General features: G+C 38.8%; 1 protein-coding gene across 1 annotated transcript in view; it reads left to right on the forward strand.

The window, feature by feature from the left end:
- Positions 1 to 19,254, forward strand: part of ADAMTS19 (ADAM metallopeptidase with thrombospondin type 1 motif 19) — a 177,015-nt gene that overhangs the window by 147,732 nt on the left and 10,029 nt on the right. Inside the window, exons 19-21 of the mRNA XM_054987442.1 lie at positions 417 to 552; positions 11,079 to 11,283; positions 12,036 to 12,188. Coding sequence (XP_054843417.1) covers positions 417 to 552; positions 11,079 to 11,283; positions 12,036 to 12,188 — 494 coding nt within the window. The remainder of the gene's footprint in view (positions 1 to 416; positions 553 to 11,078; positions 11,284 to 12,035; positions 12,189 to 19,254) is intronic.

A 19,254-nucleotide genomic window follows, 5' to 3' on the forward strand; every position in this document is an offset into this window, starting at 1 on the left:
CACATTTTTGTAGATTGGTTCAAAATTTACTTGTGTGAATTTAATTTTTCAGTTACTGTATCTTTTTGTGTATTATTTTTCTTCTTTCAATTGAAAAGGCATGAAAGAAACTGACTGGATCTGAAGACTCATGCTATTGTTTCCCTGTATTTAGAGGAGCATTAGTCTTATGTTTCTCAAATGGCAGCCCCCGCCCCCTTGCTGCATGTCATACCATTTTTAAAACTAGTAGAATTTTCAAAAGCACTTTGTAATATGGCAAGGAATATGCTGACCAAAGGAAGAAGATCTTTGGCAAGCCTGAAGTAATTTTTTGGATCCTAGTTAGCATTTTAATGAAAAAAGCTCTTTGAGAAACCACCTTTTTAATTAAAGTTTCCTGCAGTTCCACACACTTCTGTTTTGTGTCTTATCAGGAAAAAGAAAGACAACAGTATCCTGCACAAAGATTATGAATAAGAATATCAGTTTTGTGGACAACAAGAAATGCAAATATTTAACAAAACCTGAACCACAAATCCGAAAGTGCAATGAACAGCCGTGCCAGACAAGGTGATAGCGAGTCAAATAATTAAAATTTTCATTCATGCTTAGACCAAAAAGGAGCATCACTCAGAGTCCTGTTCCTGACCTATAGGGTCCCTCCCATTACTGTGTATCGTAAGGCCTCTGCAGTAAGACACCAAATGCCCCAGCCTTTAAGAATATATAGGGTAGTGACATGTGAGCTGCAAAAACTTGGGGGTGGGGGTGAATCTAGCCCAGAAGTAATTGGCTAACCATCACAACTAGAGAAGACCTTGATGTTGTTTATGGATAAGATCTTTGTAATCCCATATTAGGAAATTAAAAGGGATTAATTATTTAATAAAAGTGTAAGCAGACTTGTCTGGAAAGGGGGAAGCAATATAGATATTGGCAAATAATTCCATAGCAACATTGTCTTCTTTAGGCAATTCTGCTATACTAAAGTATCAAAATAAAGATGTTTAATGTGCTTTTAAATTAGAGTAACTGTCAGAAGTGAAACTTGTGGGTTTATTTGATTAAAAAGTAGGGAGGGGTTATGCAAAGTGCTACAATTAAAAGCTGATTAACATCTAATTAATGCTATAGATTTCCTGATATTATCCAATATGTGATATCAAAACAAATGAATATTGCTAGTTTAGTTATGGAAGCCTCTACAGAATATATTCTGGTTCCTATAGAATTCCAACAATTAAGCCACACTGTAACCTCTGACATCAGACAGAGGCAGTTTATATAAGGTACTATTGTTTTCCATCAGCCAAGAGCCAATTTGGTATAGTGGTTAAGAGCAGCAGGACTCTAATCTGGAGAGCCGGGTTTGACTCCTCCACTTGAAGCCAGCTGTGTGACCTTGGGTCAGTCACAGTTTCTCAGAGCTCTCTCAGCCTCACCTACCTCACAGGGAGATTATCATGAGGATAATAATAACACACTTTGTAAACCACTCTGAGTGGGCATTAAGTTTTCCTGAAGGGCACTATATAAATCGGATGTTATTATATTATATTATATTATATTATATTATATTATATTATATTATATTATATTATATTATATTATATTATATTATATTATATTATATTATATTATATTATATTATATTATATTATATTATATTATATTATACTGCTCCTTGTGCATGGCACACTTACTAGCATTTCAGTTTGTCTGTGACTGTTTCTTCCCCATACATAGGGCTAGATTAACAATATACTATGCCAAAGTATCAGCCTCTCCCCCAGGCATATTCTCTTCAATTTTCATATAAAAGTCTTAAGCTGCAATCCTAAGGACACTGTCTGGGCACTAAGCCTCATTAAAAAACATGGAACTTATTTGTTGAGTAGACTTCTTTAGCATTACCTCCTAAGTTGGTGAACAATTTTTGGGCTACATTTTCTTAAATATGGCCTGAGACCAAGAAAACATAGGAATAAGATACTGTGACATACATGAATTTAGTCATATATTATGTAAGAGGAAATGGTCTGCTAATTTGTAAAAAAAGACTATGTTTCATAGAAATATACAAATTCTATGCAAAAATAAATAATGGGATGAGGGCCTGAACTGAAGATGGGTATTTTACTGATTAAGCACAGTGCACAGTGGCACTGTGCAGCTTTGAGCATTTTTGCCTGGCAGCTATACAAAACTATCTTCTTCTTGTTTACATTTTGTCTATAGGAATAGTCTGTATTTATAATATATTTATTCATATTTGTTAACTTACTTAACTTATTAGAGCACTTGCCACTTTACTATTCATTAAACTCTAAAAAAATTCCCATTGGTTTATTTATATTTTCCCTCCAATTGTGGGTTCCCACTTTTTGTTCTAGTTTAACTTTGGAGGGGTCTCTGTTTTTGTATCTTGTTGGAAAAGACGAGCAGTCCATCTGGTTCAGCATTTTCTTTCAAACAGTAGCCAACTAGTTCTTCTGGATGACTAACGAACACAGCATAGAAGCTAAGAAGGCCTTGGTTTACTGCCTCTGGATGCAGAGGTTTTCTTATAGATAGTACCTTCCATGAATCTATCTCTCAAACCCTTTTAAAGCCATCTTCATTCACTGACAGTCAATTGCAATAGAGTTGATTTGGTTCATTTACAGTGCAGTCCTGTGCAGAGTTCCTGCAGTCTAAGCCCACTGTTCTTTTAATGACTTAAAAGGAATGAATTACTTTAACATGCAGGAAGCAACTGCTCCAACTGTGATTACTTGAAAGTAAGTTCTGTTGAAATCTGTAGAGCTTATGTGTTTAAACTGCCAGATAAATCAAATACTGGAAACATCTTCCTGGCAGATCAGCAAAGTGGTGTGCATATTAATTTTCAGTGCTAGAAATGTTTTTCATTCTTCAGCACAGTGATGAGTAAACCTTGATTTGTTTTTTTTTTTTTGAAAAATTTTTATTGGGTTAGAATCCATTATTTCCATATTTACATTCAATTTTCCCCAATTTTTTCATCTCTAACCCCCTCCCTTTCCCCCCCCTTTTTGTTGACTTCCAACAGCTTTCCAACCCTTTGTCCCCTTTCCCTTACTTTTATTAGCTTCCTCTATCTAAAACAAATATATATTCTCCATTATTCTAAGCAGTACATCCTTAACTATTTTTAACATTATATGCCCAAACTGTAAGCCTTTGTTTCTATCTTAGATAAACAATTTATCCCAATTTTTCAATTTCAGGTATTTCTATATATCATAAACCATATAGATCATACATTCGTTTATATCAAACAATTTGACTTATTCTCTCTATATATTACTCATTCTATCTTTTTATAATAGTTCTATATATCTCTCCTCACATAGTCAATCAATTTGACCCATCTATATCTTCAGACATTCAGTTTGGTACAAAACTTGTCAGAAAAAAAAGAAAATATTGTTAGTTAATCGCTCCTTATATTTAGTCCTTATAATTAATTATTTTCTCTATGTTCTGTTTGTTAACCTATATATATCTATATATATGTCAATCTATTAATCTGACTGCTTATTAATTCACATTTATCTCTTCTCCCCCCGGTAAAGTCTCCCCCCTCTACTTCAATACTTCAGTAGTTCTCAAACTGCCACAGTTTTCCTCCCACCTCCCATTTCTTCTCCAGGTATTGTTTCAGCTTCTCCCAGTCTGTGTTGAACTGCCCTGAGTCCAGATCTCTCAATTTTCTTGTCATCTTGTCCATTTCAGCCATATACAGCAATTTGTAAGTCCAATCTTCAATAGTTGGCACTTCTTGTACTTTCCATTTTTGCGCATACAAAAGTCTAGCTGCTGCTGTCATATAAAATATCAACGTCCTGTGTTGGGCTGGAATTCCCTCCATTCCCAAGTTCAGTAGCAGGAGTTCTGGGTTCTTATTAGTTTGAAATTGTAAAATTTCACTCATTTCTCTTATTATTTCCCCCCAGTACTGCCTGGCTACCTCACACGACCACCACATATGATAGAGGGAGCCCTCATGCTTCTTACATTTCCAGCATTTATTAGAAGTATTCAAATTCCCTAGCGCAATCTTCTTTGGTGTCATGTACCAACGATAGATCATTTTATGAATGTTCTCTTTGATATTAATACGTCGTTGTCTTCATTGTAGTTTTCCACAAGTATTCCCATGCCTCCATTGTTATTTCTTTATTAAAGTTTATAGCCCATTTCACCATTTGTGTTTTAACTATCTCATCCTCGGTATACCACTTCAACAGTACTTGGTATACCTTGGATATTCTTTTCTTATCTTCTTTAAGAAGGGTCTGCTCTAGTTCCGAATTCTCTATTCGTATACCTCCCTTTACAGAGTCCGAATTATATAAGTCTCTGATCTGTCTATACTGGAACCAATCGTAGTTAGGTGATAGTTCCTCTTGTGTCTTTATTCTAAGTTTGGATGCTTCAGTTTTAGTTATTTCTTTATACGTTAAACATTGTTGTTCATTATCAACAGCTCTCGGGTCTATCACCTCATATGGAACCACCCACAAAGGGGTTCCTTCTTGTAGATAAATTCTGTACTTCTTCCAGATTATGTATAGACTTCTCCGAACAAAGTGATGCAGGAACATCGAGTTGACCTTTACTTTGTCATGCCATAAATATGCGTGCCATCCAAATATTTTTTTATATCCCTCTAGGGCTAATAGTTTCTTGTTCTTTAATGTCATCCATTCTTTCAACCAAACTAGGCAGATTGCATCATGATAAAGTCTCAGATTGGGCAGTTGCATTCCGCCTCTTTCCTTTGCATCTTGTAAAACTTTCACTTTCACTCGAGGCTTCTTGCCTGCCCAAACAAAATCTGATATTTTCCTCTGCCATTTTTCAAATTGTTTGGAGTCTCTGATGATTGGTATTGTCTGTAGCAAAAACATTACTCTTGGTAACACATTCATCTTAACTGCTGCAATCCTACCCAACCATGACAAATTCAATCTATTCCATTTAATCAAGTCTCTCTCTATCTGAGTCCATAGTTTTTCATAATTGTTTTTGAATAGATCTATGTTCTTTGCAGTTAATTCGACTCCCAAATATTTCACTTTACTTGTTACTTCACAATCCGTTGTTTCCATTAACAATTGTTGTTTCTGCTTAGTCATATTTTTGCATAATATCTTTGACTTCTTTTTGTTAATGAAGAAACCTGCCAAGTCTCCAAACTCCTTGATCTTATCTATCACTCTTGGCATGTTCTCCAATGGGTCCTCTACAATTAACATTATGTCATCCGCAAATGCTCTGACCTTGTATGAATAGTCCTTTATTTTTATTCCACGAATTTCATCATCTTGACGTATTTGTATCATCAGAATCTCCAATACTAAAATGAACAACAATGGAGATAACGGGCAACCTTGTCTTGTTCCTTTACTTATCGTCAATTTCTTGGTCAATTCATCATTCACCACAATTGCTGCAGTCTGGTCTCTATAAATTTCCTTAATTGCTCTGATGAATCTTTCTCCCAATTGTAGCTTTTCCATAGTGGCAAACATAAAGTCCCAGTTTAAATTGTCAAACGCTTTTTCAGCGTCAACAAAGAAGAAACCAACCTCTTTGTCACAACGCTTGTCATAATATTCAATAGCATTGATCACTGTCCTTAAGTTGTCTCTTATTTGTCTGTCTGGCAAAAAGCCTGCTTGTTCCTCCTCTATGACTTCCGAGAGCCACCCCTTCAATCTCTCCGCCAATATCTTCGCAAAAATTTTGTAGTCATTGTTGAGTAGCGATATAGGTCTATAATTTTTCACATTAGTCAGGTCTTGGCCCTCTTTTGGGATCAATGATATATTCGCTTCACTCCAAGTTTCTGGAATCCTTTGATCCCTTAAAACCCCATTCATCACCTCTTTTAGGAATGGTGCCAGTTCATTAGCCATTGTCTTATAGAATTTAGCCGTAAGTCCATCTGGCCCTGGCGCCTTTCCTAGATTTGCAGATTGTATTGCCTTACTTATTTCCTCGTCAGTTACTTCACTATTCAACTTATTTCTCCAAGCTTCCGAGATTTCTGGAAGTTTGGTTTTCTCCAAATATGACGCTATTGATTCTTTGTTTACTTCTTTTTTATTATACAGCTTAGCGTAAAATTTATAAAAGGCTCTACTAATGGTAGCCTGCTCCAAATACGTTTTGTTATCTTCGCAAATTTTATTTATTATCTTCTTTTCCCTTTTCTTCTTCAATTGCCATGCCAGGTACTTCCCAGGTTTATTAGCACCCTCAAACGCTTTTTGATTCAGTCTTTTGAGATTCCACTCCAATTCTTTATTGCTCATTGCTGTTAGCTGTTCTTGAAGTATTTTAATTTCCTGGTATACCTTCTTTTTCCCTGGTCTCTTTTTTAGCTGTGTTTCTTTGGCTTTTATTTTCTCCTCAATCTCTTGTCTTTTCTCCTCTTTCTTCTTTCTTGCTCTACCATTTAAGTCCATTAGTATGCCCCTTACAACCGCCTTGTAAGCATCCCAAACTTTATTGGTTGGTACTTCTTTATTCACGTTGTATTGTATAAAAAACTTTGTCTCTCTTCTCAGTATTTCCATATTCTCTCTTTCCTGTAACAAGTCCTCATTTATTCTCCATGCTTTCCTTTTTCTCTTTTTTCCAAATTTCCACATAATTGGGTTGTGATCTGAGCCTACCATAGGCATTATTTCTACCTCCTTAGTCCATAATGCTAAGTCTTTTGAGGCCCAGATCATATCAATTCTTGATAATGTAGAATGCCTTGCAGAATAAAAAGTAAACTGTCTGCTTTTAGGATATTCTCTCCTCCATACATCTTCAAGAGTCTCTTGTTGAATCAACTCAAAAAAAAGCTTTGGTAATAGTCCTCTTTTCTTTCGTGCCGTTGTAGTCTTTTTGTCTAGTTCCAAGTCTGTCACTCCATTGAAGTCTCCAGCAAGAATTATCTGGTCGTATGCAAGATCGTCTAAATGCTTCCTTAAATCCTCAAAGAAGCTTTCTTTTGCACCGTTAGGTGCATAAAGTCCGACTACCAACACTCTCTTTAAATTCCAAATACATTCCACTGCTACAAATCTAGCTTCCACATCTCTCATAACAAATTTTGGCTGTAGCTCCTCTTTTATGTACAACACCACTCCTCTTTTTTTCTTGTTGGAGGCCGCTACATATTCTTTGCCCAATTTTCCAGATTTTAAATATTTTACATCCTGCTTTCTGATATGGGTCTCTTGCAAACAAACAATGTCACATTTTTGTTTTAGTAGCCAGTGAAAAGTATTTTTCCTCTTATTCGGTGAGTTTAGTCCATTTACATTCCAAGATAATACTTTACACTCCATACTCATGATCTTGTTGGTAAGTCTTTTTCATTGTCCTTAATAAATCGCTCCATCTCTCGCTCAGATCTGATGCGTTTTTTGGCCCCTCCAAACTCAAAGGACACTCCTTCCGGTAACTCCCATCTGTACCTGATTTTCATGTCCTTCAAAATCTGAATTAGCACTTTATATTTTTTCCGGTCCAGTAACACTGATCTGGGCAGTTCCTTCATTATAATAATCGTCTTGCCATCAATCTCCAATGGATCTTGAAACTGTTTTGTCACAATCCTCTCTTTCATATTTCGTGTTGTAAACTGCACAATCACATCTCTTGGTAGTTTCCTCTGGGTTGCTATTCTCGAATTCACACGGTATGCCACATCTAGGATAGCCACAACTTCCTCCTCCTCCTTCCCCAGGTACTCAGCCAACAGCTCAGTCATCTGTTCTTGCGCTGACTTTCCTTCCACTTCTGGCAAGCCACGAAAACGTAGCTGCTTCTCCATATGTTTAGTTTCTGCAACTGACATTCTCCCCTTCACCAATCTCATCTCTGTTTGTTGCGTGTCTGCTAAATTCTCCATCGCGTCTTCTACTGTTTTAACTCTCTGCTGCGTTCCTTGTAATTCACTTCGTATTGTTTCCATACCTTTTTTCACTTCTGACAGCTCCGATTTTACTGTCTGTGTAACCTCTTTAACCTCTTTTATCAGCTCCAATTTCGTGTCCTTAAGTTCTTTAATCATATCTAAAAGTTTTTTGTCCAGGTTTTTATCCAGGTTTTCTATTGCCGATTGCCACTCTTTTTTTGACATCGTGGGGCTTGCTTTAGCTCGCTCCCACGAATCCGCTCTCTTCCTTAACTCCGTGGCGTAAAATTTAACGTTTTTCTATTTTAAATGTCCCGGTCTTCTTATAGAAATTAAGTTTTAAAGAGTCCAAAATGTCGGGCGTCTTTTCTCTATGGTTTCTCTATGATTTTGTAATCCAAGATGGCCTACTTCCTCTTCCGCTGAAGCCGCGACCCTTCCCCTTTCAAAAATGGCGATTCCCTACTTCCTGCCCTCCAGCAAGGGCCGCTTCTCTCCAGCCACTCTATTGTTATTACGCACTTCCTGTCTCCCGTCTTCCCACAGCAGATCTCGCGATGGTGTCTTTTTCTCACAGCTCCAAAGCCACAGGTATTCAAAACAATAGTCCCATTTCTTTAATAACTTCTTTAAACTTAGTCTCTTTTTAAATTCGATTCCTGCCGAGTCTTCCCCTCCTTTTCACTAGTCTGTTGCAGTTTAAAAATCTACTTTTTTTCCTCTCTGTTTTTATCAATCTGTCCCGTCTCAGAAGATAATGATCTTTACCTTCTCTTCACTTTTCTCGGGTTGTAATCGCTGTTTCGATTTTAAGTTCTCCTCTCAGCTTCTTCCCCCAATCGATGCTTGGGTATGTAGGTCTTATGCCAGCCGAATTGGCCCCAAAACTGCCGCAGAGATTATAGCCGACCCGTCGCAAGGTGGGACCTCAAGGATCGGGGGGAGACTCGCTGTGTAGAGCCCCCCCTCGTCCGAGATCTAGCTCACCCTAGGGTCTTGAGCGTTCTTTGCCTGCTCCCCGCCTGAGAGCAGTCGGCCGCGGGCTATTTTCACCCCGCCGGCCGGTTAAAACGGCAGTCCGGTCAGGTCCGCAAGTGGAGCTGCGTTAGACCTCCATGGATCCCAAACAGGAAGTCCTGAGTAAACCTTGATTTGTGACATCCATGCTTAACTAAACATTATGTGTGACCTGAGTCAGATTAGGGATTCCCCATCTTGACTTGTGTCACATGTAACATTAAGGAATCAGTGTTCCCATGGATTGTAGGTCTGGAATTGACTCACAAGTATAGCTCAGGAGTTAGGAAGGGCTTCTGCCTTCCCTCAGCCAAAGTGGCCATTTGCCTTGCTGTGGGTCTCCAGGTGTACTGACGGCAGCAGGTGTTGCCCCACAACAGAGCAAACAGGGCTTCCATGGCTGTTTTGGCTCAGGAAAATGGTAGGGGGGGAGCTGAATCCCAACATTTCATAGTGCTTGGGAATATTAATTCCCTGATGTTATGTGTGACAGGAGTTGTGGACCCCTGACCCAACTTGTGTCACACACATCATGTTTTGTCATTTAACTCAAGGGATACTACAAAATTCTCAAAGAATTCATAAAACAAAGTTAATTATAATTCTTTCTCATATAAAAAATAAATATATGGCACAAAGCAGGGTTTTTTTCTCAGCAGTTTTAAAATGTATAAATACATTAGCTTGGATTCTAAAGATCCTTTCCATTGTATAAGTGGCCACTGATTCCCAGGAGCTGAATTTCAGAAGCGCAGCAGGTTTCAGTGAGAATAGAAAGACTGTGCAGTTTCATTCTACAAACAAAAGTTTAAGTTGGCATATGTAATTACTTGAATTCTATTGTTCCTTATTTAATTATTTTATTTTACTTCATAGTACATATAATTGCAAATGTATTTATTCTATTTAGGCAGAGGGAGTCATGAAATTAACAATAATAAAGTGTCACAGCTCTAAAATGGTTGTTAGTCACTGCTATATAACAATCATTCTTTTTGGAGACTTTGAAAGATGCGTTTGAAAATAAAGTATTAGGAAAAATTAATATTGTACATCTTTACTTCTTCCCCTTGTGCCGATTTGATCCCTCCGTGAAATTAGAGGGAAACAAGTATTTAGAACATGCATTAGATTAGTTATATATTAGTTATAGATTGAATTAAATAATACTAAAATCATATCTGAGCCTGCTTGCAGGGAAGGCGGAATAGAAATCTAATTAAATAAATAAATAAATGTTTTCCTATTGTCCCCCCCCAAAAAACCCAACAAAACAAAAACTGCAGTTCCTAATGACTCTATATTTACCAGACATTTCTATTGTCATTATGTTTAGAAAAGGGAGTCAAAGTAGCTTTTAAAAGGAACAAATTCAATATAAATTTTGAAGTGATTGTGGTGGTTCAGTTTTCATAAAGTGGCTTTATTGTTTGGAAGGCAAATAGAGGTGTATATATAATGTACAGTTAAAATTAAGAATTTATATCGTTTTTAATGAAAACACTGCTGTAAAATTTCTATTAAAGTTCATACGTTTTCATAACAATTTTGAAAGGCTACAATTATTCCCATTTTATAAGTAGGAAACTTAGGTTGAGACAGTGTGCGTTTCTTAGAACTGCCCAGTAAATCCATGGGTTAGCAGAAATTTCAAACCAAATCTCTTCTTTTTAAGCATTCCTCAGTGAGCCTTACTATTTTTCACACCATACTGCCTCTTGATATTTTTGTTAGTGTGAAAAAGATACCGGAGAAGGGTATGGAGAAACAAATTAAAAGAGAAAGCTGGTGATAAGATTACATGGTACTAATGAATTTATGCATAATTTGCAAATTAAGAGCTTTCTTGTTTCGAGATATGAATAAATAGTTTAAGAAATGTGCAATACATTAAAAAACATTCCTGTATCACCTTCATATTTTATAAAATGTACAGTATCAATGAATTGTGGAATGAAATAAGGCTCTCTGGCTTCCAAGCTCACTTTACATTGCCTCAGTGGAAGAATAACTTCACTGAGTGCTCAGGATGTTGTGAAAGTCACGTTAATGAGATCACATTTAAAATAATCTGCTTTGATAGGAACAGGTAGTAAGTACTTAATTTTCATTTTCATGGTTTTTTTAAATGTAGATGGATGATGACAGACTGGACTCCCTGCTCAAGAACATGTGGGAAAGGAACTCAGAACAGACAGGTAGCCTGTACTCAGCAGCTCAGAAATGGAACTCTAATCAGAGCACGTGAGAGAGACTGTCTTGGACCAAAACCTACTTCCTCCCAGCGCTGTGAAGGCCAGGATTGCATGACGGTGTGGGAAGCTGGAGTGTGGTCTGAGGTGCAGTATTTGTATTGATTCAGCATTTCATCCCTATTCATTCAACTTATCCAAATTCAGGGGCTTTGTTGACATTAAGTCAAGGAGGAACATAAAGCTTCAATTTGTGGTTTGACTGTAACTGAGACCACATCCACAGAGGGGCATACAATGGTGTCTCTTCTATGGAAGCAATAGCAAGTGCAGTGAAAGCAAATAGGGATAGTGTCAGCACTTAGTGCTGGTATAACTCTGTCCCCTTTTCCTCTGTCATGTTGGCTCTCAAGCACTGATGTGACAAGAATCTTGGCAGTAATCCAGCAACTCTGCTTCCCTTTTCTTTTCCCCTTCTCAGCTGAGTAGGGTTGGCAGGCATGGCCTGGAAACAGGTGGGAATCCAGGGGTGTCGTGGGGGCAACAGCATGACATCACTTCCAGGAAAAAGTAGAGAATGATGCCATACTTCTAGGCATCACTATAAACTCTGTGGTGAAACCATAATTGGGGGGGGGGGGTGATTTCTTGAGAGGACTGGCATAACTTTTATGTTTTCCCTGGTGGCAATTTTTTTTTGTTTATTTTGTCCCCACTGCTCAGGAAGATAGGATTACTGATCAGAGGATTGGTAACCCTACAGCTAAGGCATTGTGTTACTGGTAGGGAGGTTAGCAGTGTCACTTAGCAATTCAACTGGGCCTAGAGCTTTTCCTTTGTTAAACATTAGTATATATAGTGGGCGTGAATCTTGTTTAATGTTTAACATCTTCCTATAGTGCTCTGTAAAATGTGGCAAAGGAATACGACATCGAACTGTGAGGTGTACCAATCCTCGGAAGAAGTGCATTTTGTCTACAAGACCTAAAGAAGCAGAAGACTGTGAAGACTACTCTAAATGTTATATCTGGAGAATGGGAGACTGGTCTAAGGTGCAGCATGCTTTATCCTAACGATACTCATTTTTTGATAATGTCTGTTATCTGTAAGGCTGCCATTCTGCTAGTGGAAGATGACATCCACTCACAGAAGGAGCTTATTCTGGAATATTGCACTGAAGAAGAGAAAATAAACCCCAAAATATTTTTCCATCCACACAACTTATTTCAAAACTGAACCAAAAGAATGTTATAGAATCTACCTGTGTTATCACAGAGTGAACTTTGAGCATTTATGAAACATCTAGTAACTATTTTCCTTTTGCTCATACTTCTTCGGATATAACCCTTTATGAAAAGACAAGAAATAGAATGTGCGCTAAAAATCAGAAAACCAGAGACAAACTAAAGTTACCCCTGTAATCTGCAATCTCAATTTTAAACAAAACTGGAATCTTGTAAGAGCCTTGTGCTCTTTAAAAAACATGGGTGCCCTGGGTAGCAGTGACCATGCAATTTTTGAATTTACAGTCTTAGGGAAGGGAAAAGCTGTATGTAGTCAGACATATAGGTTGGACTTCAGGAAAGCAAAATTTAACAAACTGAAAGTTATGCTGGACAGAATCCCATGGTCAGAAATACTTAAGGAGAAGAGAGTTCAAGAGGGGTGGAAGTTTCTTAAAGGTGAAATATTGAAGGTACAATCACAAACAATTCCTATGAGAAGGAAAAATAGGAGGTGCCTAAAGAAGCCAAGGTGGCTTCATAAACAGCTTTCTCATGAGTTGAGAAATAAAAAAGACTCATTTAGGAAATGGAAGGAGGGTCTTATAACGAAGGATGAATATAAACAAATAACCAATGCTTGTAGGAAAAGTATTAGAAAAGCTAAAGCTCAGTATGAGCTGCTTAGACTAGCAAGAGATGTTAAAAAGAACAAAAAAGGGTTTGCTTATGTTCAATGTAAGAAAGCAAGCAAGGACATGGTAGGCCCATTGCAGGAACAAGAAAGTGAAATTGTAACAGGTGATGAAGAGAGGGCAGAACTGCTCAATTCCTACTTTTACTCAGTCTTCAGTGAAAGAAATGGTGCTCAACATGGTAATAACAAAACACATGATGGGGGGAGGGAGTTACAGCCTAGAATCAGCATAGGGGTTGTACATAAACACTTTCTTTAAATGAAACAAAATCCTCAGGGCCAGATGAATCGCACTCAAGGGTACTAAAAGAACTTGCGGATGTAATTTCTGAGCCTCTGTCCATAATTTTTGAGAATTCTTAGAGAACAGGCAAGGTGCCAGAAGATTGGAGGTGGACAAATGTTGTCCCCATCAAGGAGGGGGAAAAGGAGGATCCAGGTAACTACCAACTTGACATCTATACCTGGAAAAGTTTTAGAACAAATCATCAAACAATCAGTCCTTGAGCATTTAGAAAGGATGGCTGTGATTACTAAGAGCCAGCATCGGTTTCTCAAGAACAAGTCATATCAGACTAACCTTATCTCTTTGAACAAGTCACTACTTTACCGGATCAGGGGAATGCTGTAGACATAGTTTATCTTGATTTTAGTAAGGCTTTTGATAAGGTTCCACATAATATCCTTGTTGACAAGTTGGTAATATGTGGTTTGGATCCTATTACTGTTAGATGAATCTGTAACTGGTTGACAGATCACACCCAAAGAATGCTTGTTAACAGTTCCTTATCCTCTTAGGGAAGAGTGAAAAGTGGAGTGCCTCGGGGATCAGTCCTGGGACCTGTTCAACATTTTTATAAATAATTTGGATGAAGGAATAGAGGGAATATTTACTAAATTTGCAAATGATACTAAATTGGGAGGGATAGCAAATATAGTAGAAGACAGAGTCAGGATTAGAGATGGGCATGAACAGGAAAAAAACCAAACTTGCCTATCAAGCTAAAATTCAAGCTCCAATGCACTCTCTCTATCAAAATGCCAACAGCAACTGTCTCTCTCCCTCTCCACTGTCTGCAGAGTCAGAGCTGGAATCCCCCCTCCCCCCTGCTCTTTGCTCCCTTGTAACAAATTTGGAGCTCCACACTTGAAACGAAGACCTGCCTATCAAGCTAAATCGGGCTTAGATTGGGGTTTCCAGGGCAACAGCAGGAGTTCAGACAGAGTTCAGACAATCCCTGCCTAAGTTGCCAAGGGAATTGATTGCAGATGCCAAACTGTCTGGCTTGACGAACAGCAATGAACGAGGCTTGCAACGAGGCCTCATGAACAGCTTGTTCGCGAACAGCAGATTGGGCTGTTCGTGGCTTTTTTTGGTTCGTATTGCTGTTCGTGCCCATCTCTAGTCAGGATACAGGTCAATCTTGCCAGGCTGGAAAATTGGGCTAAAACAAATAAAATGAATTTCAACAGAGATAAATGTAAAGTTCTGCATTTAAGCAGGAAAAATCAAATGTATAATTATAGGATGGGGGAGACTTGTCTTGGCAGTAGTATGTGTAAAAAGGATCTTGGGGTCTTAGGAGATCATACACTTTACATGAGTCAGCAGTGTGATGTGGTAGCTAAAAAAGCAAATGCGATTTTGGGCTGTATCAGCAGAAGTATAGTATCCAGATCACACAAAATGATGGCATCATTCTGCTCTGCTCTGGTTAGACCTCACCTAGAGTATTGTGTTCAGAGAGTTCTATCACCCTCTATCGTCTTCCACTAGAATGTGAAGACTTTTTATTTTGTTTGGCATTTCTTCATCAACTCATATGAAGCTTCCTATCTGTTTATATGTTTTTGTGTTTATATTTTTGTGTTTATATTATGTTTTGTTTTAAATATTTTATCAATGTTTGTACTTTAAAACCTTTTTAATGTCTCAAATGTTTTAGTGATCATCACCTGGGAACCCTGAATTGGGTGGAATGGCTGCATAGAAATATTTTACATAGATAAACACATTTTTAAAAGCATAATAATGTGAGCTGAATGGAAAGGACAAATACCATCATGAAGCTTATGAATAATGTTTGATAAAGAGATGATTGCACATAGGGGTTAGAACTGAGAAGTTTGAAGCCATCAATGCATTTGGAACTTGTGTTGCCCCCGTCGTTATGTGGTGCATCCCCTTGATATTTTCAATAAATTGTACTTCCGTGTCTGTGTACATAGAATAGCTATTTTAATATATCTTCATGTAGATGCTTGTGCATAAAATTTAAAATGACAGCTGCAATAATGACAGGAGGCAATAGGTGAAAATATAGGGGAACTAGCAAGGTTAAATAGTGGACAGGTTAAATTTCCAATACAGCTTTGTGAAAAGTTTTCAAGGACTAAATGCAGTTATTACTATTTGATCATTAGCCAAACTCTCATGTACGACCTAAAGGTAATAAGAAGCTAAAGGAATATGATTCCAGTTAACTGAACATCAACATACAAATCAAACACAGAAATATATCAGATTATTGTAACTCTTGTAGCCTGATCACATGCAAGTCCAACTGATGTCAGTAGGACTTACTTCCATGGGGATATGTTTTTAGTATAGCCTTAGAAAAACAGTTTAGGAGGACTAAATGAGTAACTTTTACAGGAAAATGATAAGCTGCTGGCTAATTTGTAGAAGAGGAGCTAACCATTGTTATCCTGCTTTGTGCATTTTATGAGTGCACATTCCTTTTGGAAGTCTAACTGCTTCACAGTACTATAAGTTTTGTGTGTGTCAAATACCTGAGACTGATATCAAAGGATAACACTGAACACAGGAGCTAAATGGGTCCTAACAACTGATAACCTCTTGGGGAGTCATTAAACAGACAGTGTGGTCTAGAGAGGACCATTAGAGTGAAGAACTCTGAAAACAAAGCTTTCAGTACTAAAGGATCGCTGAGGCTTAAATAGCATCCCATCTCAATAAGAAAGAGAGTGACATGTTGACCCTCCCTACAAAAAGAAAGAAAACAGATGCATTTTCTTATGCCTTTACTCCTCTGTGTGTGTGTGTGTACGCACATGCATGCATGCACACATGTGCATGAATATGTGTGTGGGTGTCTATGTGTGTTCAAGCCAGGTAATTATTATACATATAATCTTTAAAGTAAATAATAACAATAATAAATAAAAATAAAATAATAAAAATTAGAGCTGGTACTCATCATGTTCTTTACCTTGTAGACCCTATTCTGGTTGAAAGCATAGAAATGCTGACTTTCAACTTTTGGTGGTCCCCAACATCTACTATTCAAATGAGTACTGCTCCTGAACATGAGGGTTTATCATATATTAAGTTGATGATAGATCTAGAATCCATAAGGTTTATACTTTATTTTCCAAAAGTCAGCCTAAAATTCTAGGTAGGAACAGCCGCATTGTCTCAAAATTAGAAGCACATAGATGTCAGAAAGCAGTGAGCAAACTTTGAAGCATTGTCCAGGGATTCCCGCAGCTGATATCCTAGTCTTGGCTGCTACAGATTTCCAGGGGCCTACATGGAAGAGCCCTGACAAAGCCCCAGGCAGCATGCAGCAGCAAATGCTTGCTGCCCCCACCCCAAGCGGGGCAAACAGGACCTCCATACAGCTACCAAATGGTCCTCCAAGCACCTAGCTCATGAGGGCCAGACAATGGGGCTGAGCTAACTACTAACTACAAGCCTTACATTGAGGACAAGGAACACTCGTGTGCAAATCATGCCTGTGCCCAGTCACAACTCCTAACCAGGTATCAGGAAGCCTGGTCAAGGCAGAAAAGCCTCCATCTTCTGCCCCACCCCCACCCAAGGCCCCTATCATCAGGAAACAATCTGGGCAGGGCCAGGGGTGGGGATTTCCCAGAAGGTGCTCCAGCCCTTTGCCATTGGACTTACCCATTGGCAATAGCTCTCACTCTTACTTTTACTTTCCCTCCACCTGATTGGGGTGGGTAAGTCACAAGAAGGAAGGTGTCAAGGGTTGCATGGGGGCGGGGCTGTGTGCTGTGATTGCTGCTGGCAAGCCTTGTTTGGAGCTCCCAACCAACTAGAGCAGAGAAGCGCAAAGGAGCCAATTGAAGCCAGCCCAACTACTACAATATGACTGGGCAAGGGGAGCAGCAAGATGATGTGGTCTTCTGTGGTCTTCTACCATAGAGACTAGGAGGGGAAATTCATAGAGTGTCTCTATGACGGCAACCGTTTTTGCTCCCACTCCTGTTCTTTCCAAATAGGGAGAGTGGAACGAATAGCAGGAATTTACAAACTACCAGCTGGTCAATGGCATCCCTACTATTGTCTGTGTCACCTTTTCTGCTGGCCTCTGGACTGCAGCCCCAATCTGCCAGCCAAGGATGTATTGGCACAAGAAAGCTGTTTTGTGTGTGTGTATTATAGATAGAAATGTGGGGGACCTGCAAGAACTTGCAGGGGCATCTCATTTTCTCCTCCCATACCATGCCCACTTTCCCTGCCCTACCCCCAAGGCATCACCCCCTTTTCCTGCTTCCCTTTTTCCTTCTCACCCAGCTTTGTCTTCTCCCCTGTCTTCACCATCCCCCTGCCCCAGCAGCCTCTCCCCTGTGGCCCAAGTGCATGGAGCTGGCTGAACTGGGCCCAGTTGCATGATGAGGAACCTGAAAGGACTTTTGAGGGGAGGGGTGTTACTTCACTTTCCCCTCTATCCCCTTCCCTACACTATTTCTTCTTTCCCTCCTTCTGGCAGCCTCCATATGCTCACCCTTCCCTATGTCCTTCTTTCCTTCACACCCACTAAACAATTTACCTTTTATCTGCCTCCATCTATATTTATCAATTTACTTCATTTATATACTACCCTTCTCCACAATGGGGAACCAAAGAAGCTTACATCATTCTCCTTGCTTTCATATTATCCTCAGAACAACCGCCAGAGGTGGGTAAGGTTGAGAGTGTGTAACTGGATCAAAGTCTCCCAGTGAGCTTTGACAACAAAGTGGCAATTTGAACTTGGGTCTCCCACATCCTACTATGAAATACTAACCAATACAGTACACTCGTTTTTGTTGGTTGTTGCTGCTATTGGAATGAGTCATGTAAGTAATGTGGTATCAAATCTCCTGGTGGTTGCTTCTGGGCCTGGCCCCTGTTATTCTTCCCTCAAAAGCCAACACAGCTTTCGAAAGGGCCCTGCCCCCCTCACTTTTTACTGACAGAAACCAAGCCTGGAATACTGACTAAATTGTCATGGTTGTCTAGCAACAGCCCCAGAGGGCATCTGGTTAAAACAACAGGTACTCCTTTTATCATTTGCGGGTTTTTAACCCCCAAAGGGCTTTGATTGTTTAGTTTTTTCTGCAAACCTAGGGCGTTTTTCAGGTTCATAGGAAGATCTTTCTTGCCAGGTCATGGCTCCAGACTATGGATTTGTATCCATAGAGCAGGCCATTTGGCAATTTGTATAATAGAGAGAGAGTGCGTGTGTAGGTGGATTTAGATAGAAATAGACATGAATTATTTCTCTTATCTGGCTGAAATGTAAAAGGGAAACTCATTGGTTTAGTTATTGGATTTGTAATACAAAATCATTAGCTGTAAACAGAATATCATAGATTATGTATCTTAAGTGACATTATAAATAGAGAATACAGACTAAAATATTGAATTTTAGCTGATTTGATAAAATCTGGAATTTCTGAATCAAAAACTAAGCATCCTGAATTTTTACTGAATTTTCAGAAAAAAATCAGTAAAATTCAGCCTTTGTTTTCTATGGGAAAATCACTGGAAGCTCTCCAGTGAAGTGGGGAGATGGTAATTTTTTTAACCAAACTTCACCAAGTTTGGAGAGAACTGACTCCTGACTGACTTCTAAAGACTCAACAAGTTTCATGAAAATTGGGCCCTGAAGGCCAATTTTATGGGCCACCCAAAGAAGATGCCCCAACCCACACTCAATTATTCCCTGTGGGAAAAAATATTCAGGGACTATCCAAGGGGCTGTGGGTGGCATTTTTCTTAAAAACTTGACCACATTTTCAGGGGACTTACTCCTGACTTCCACCTAATGACTCCCCAAGTTTCAGGAAGATTGGACCCTGGAGCCAATTATATGAGCCCCTGAACTAAGTGCCCCCAGCCACTCCATTATTTCCTATGGGAAAAAGTCAAAGCTGACTCCCATT

Source organism: Eublepharis macularius, chromosome 8 (assembly GCF_028583425.1).
Source record: "Eublepharis macularius isolate TG4126 chromosome 8, MPM_Emac_v1.0, whole genome shotgun sequence".
Lineage (NCBI taxonomy): Eukaryota > Metazoa > Chordata > Lepidosauria > Squamata > Eublepharidae > Eublepharis > Eublepharis macularius.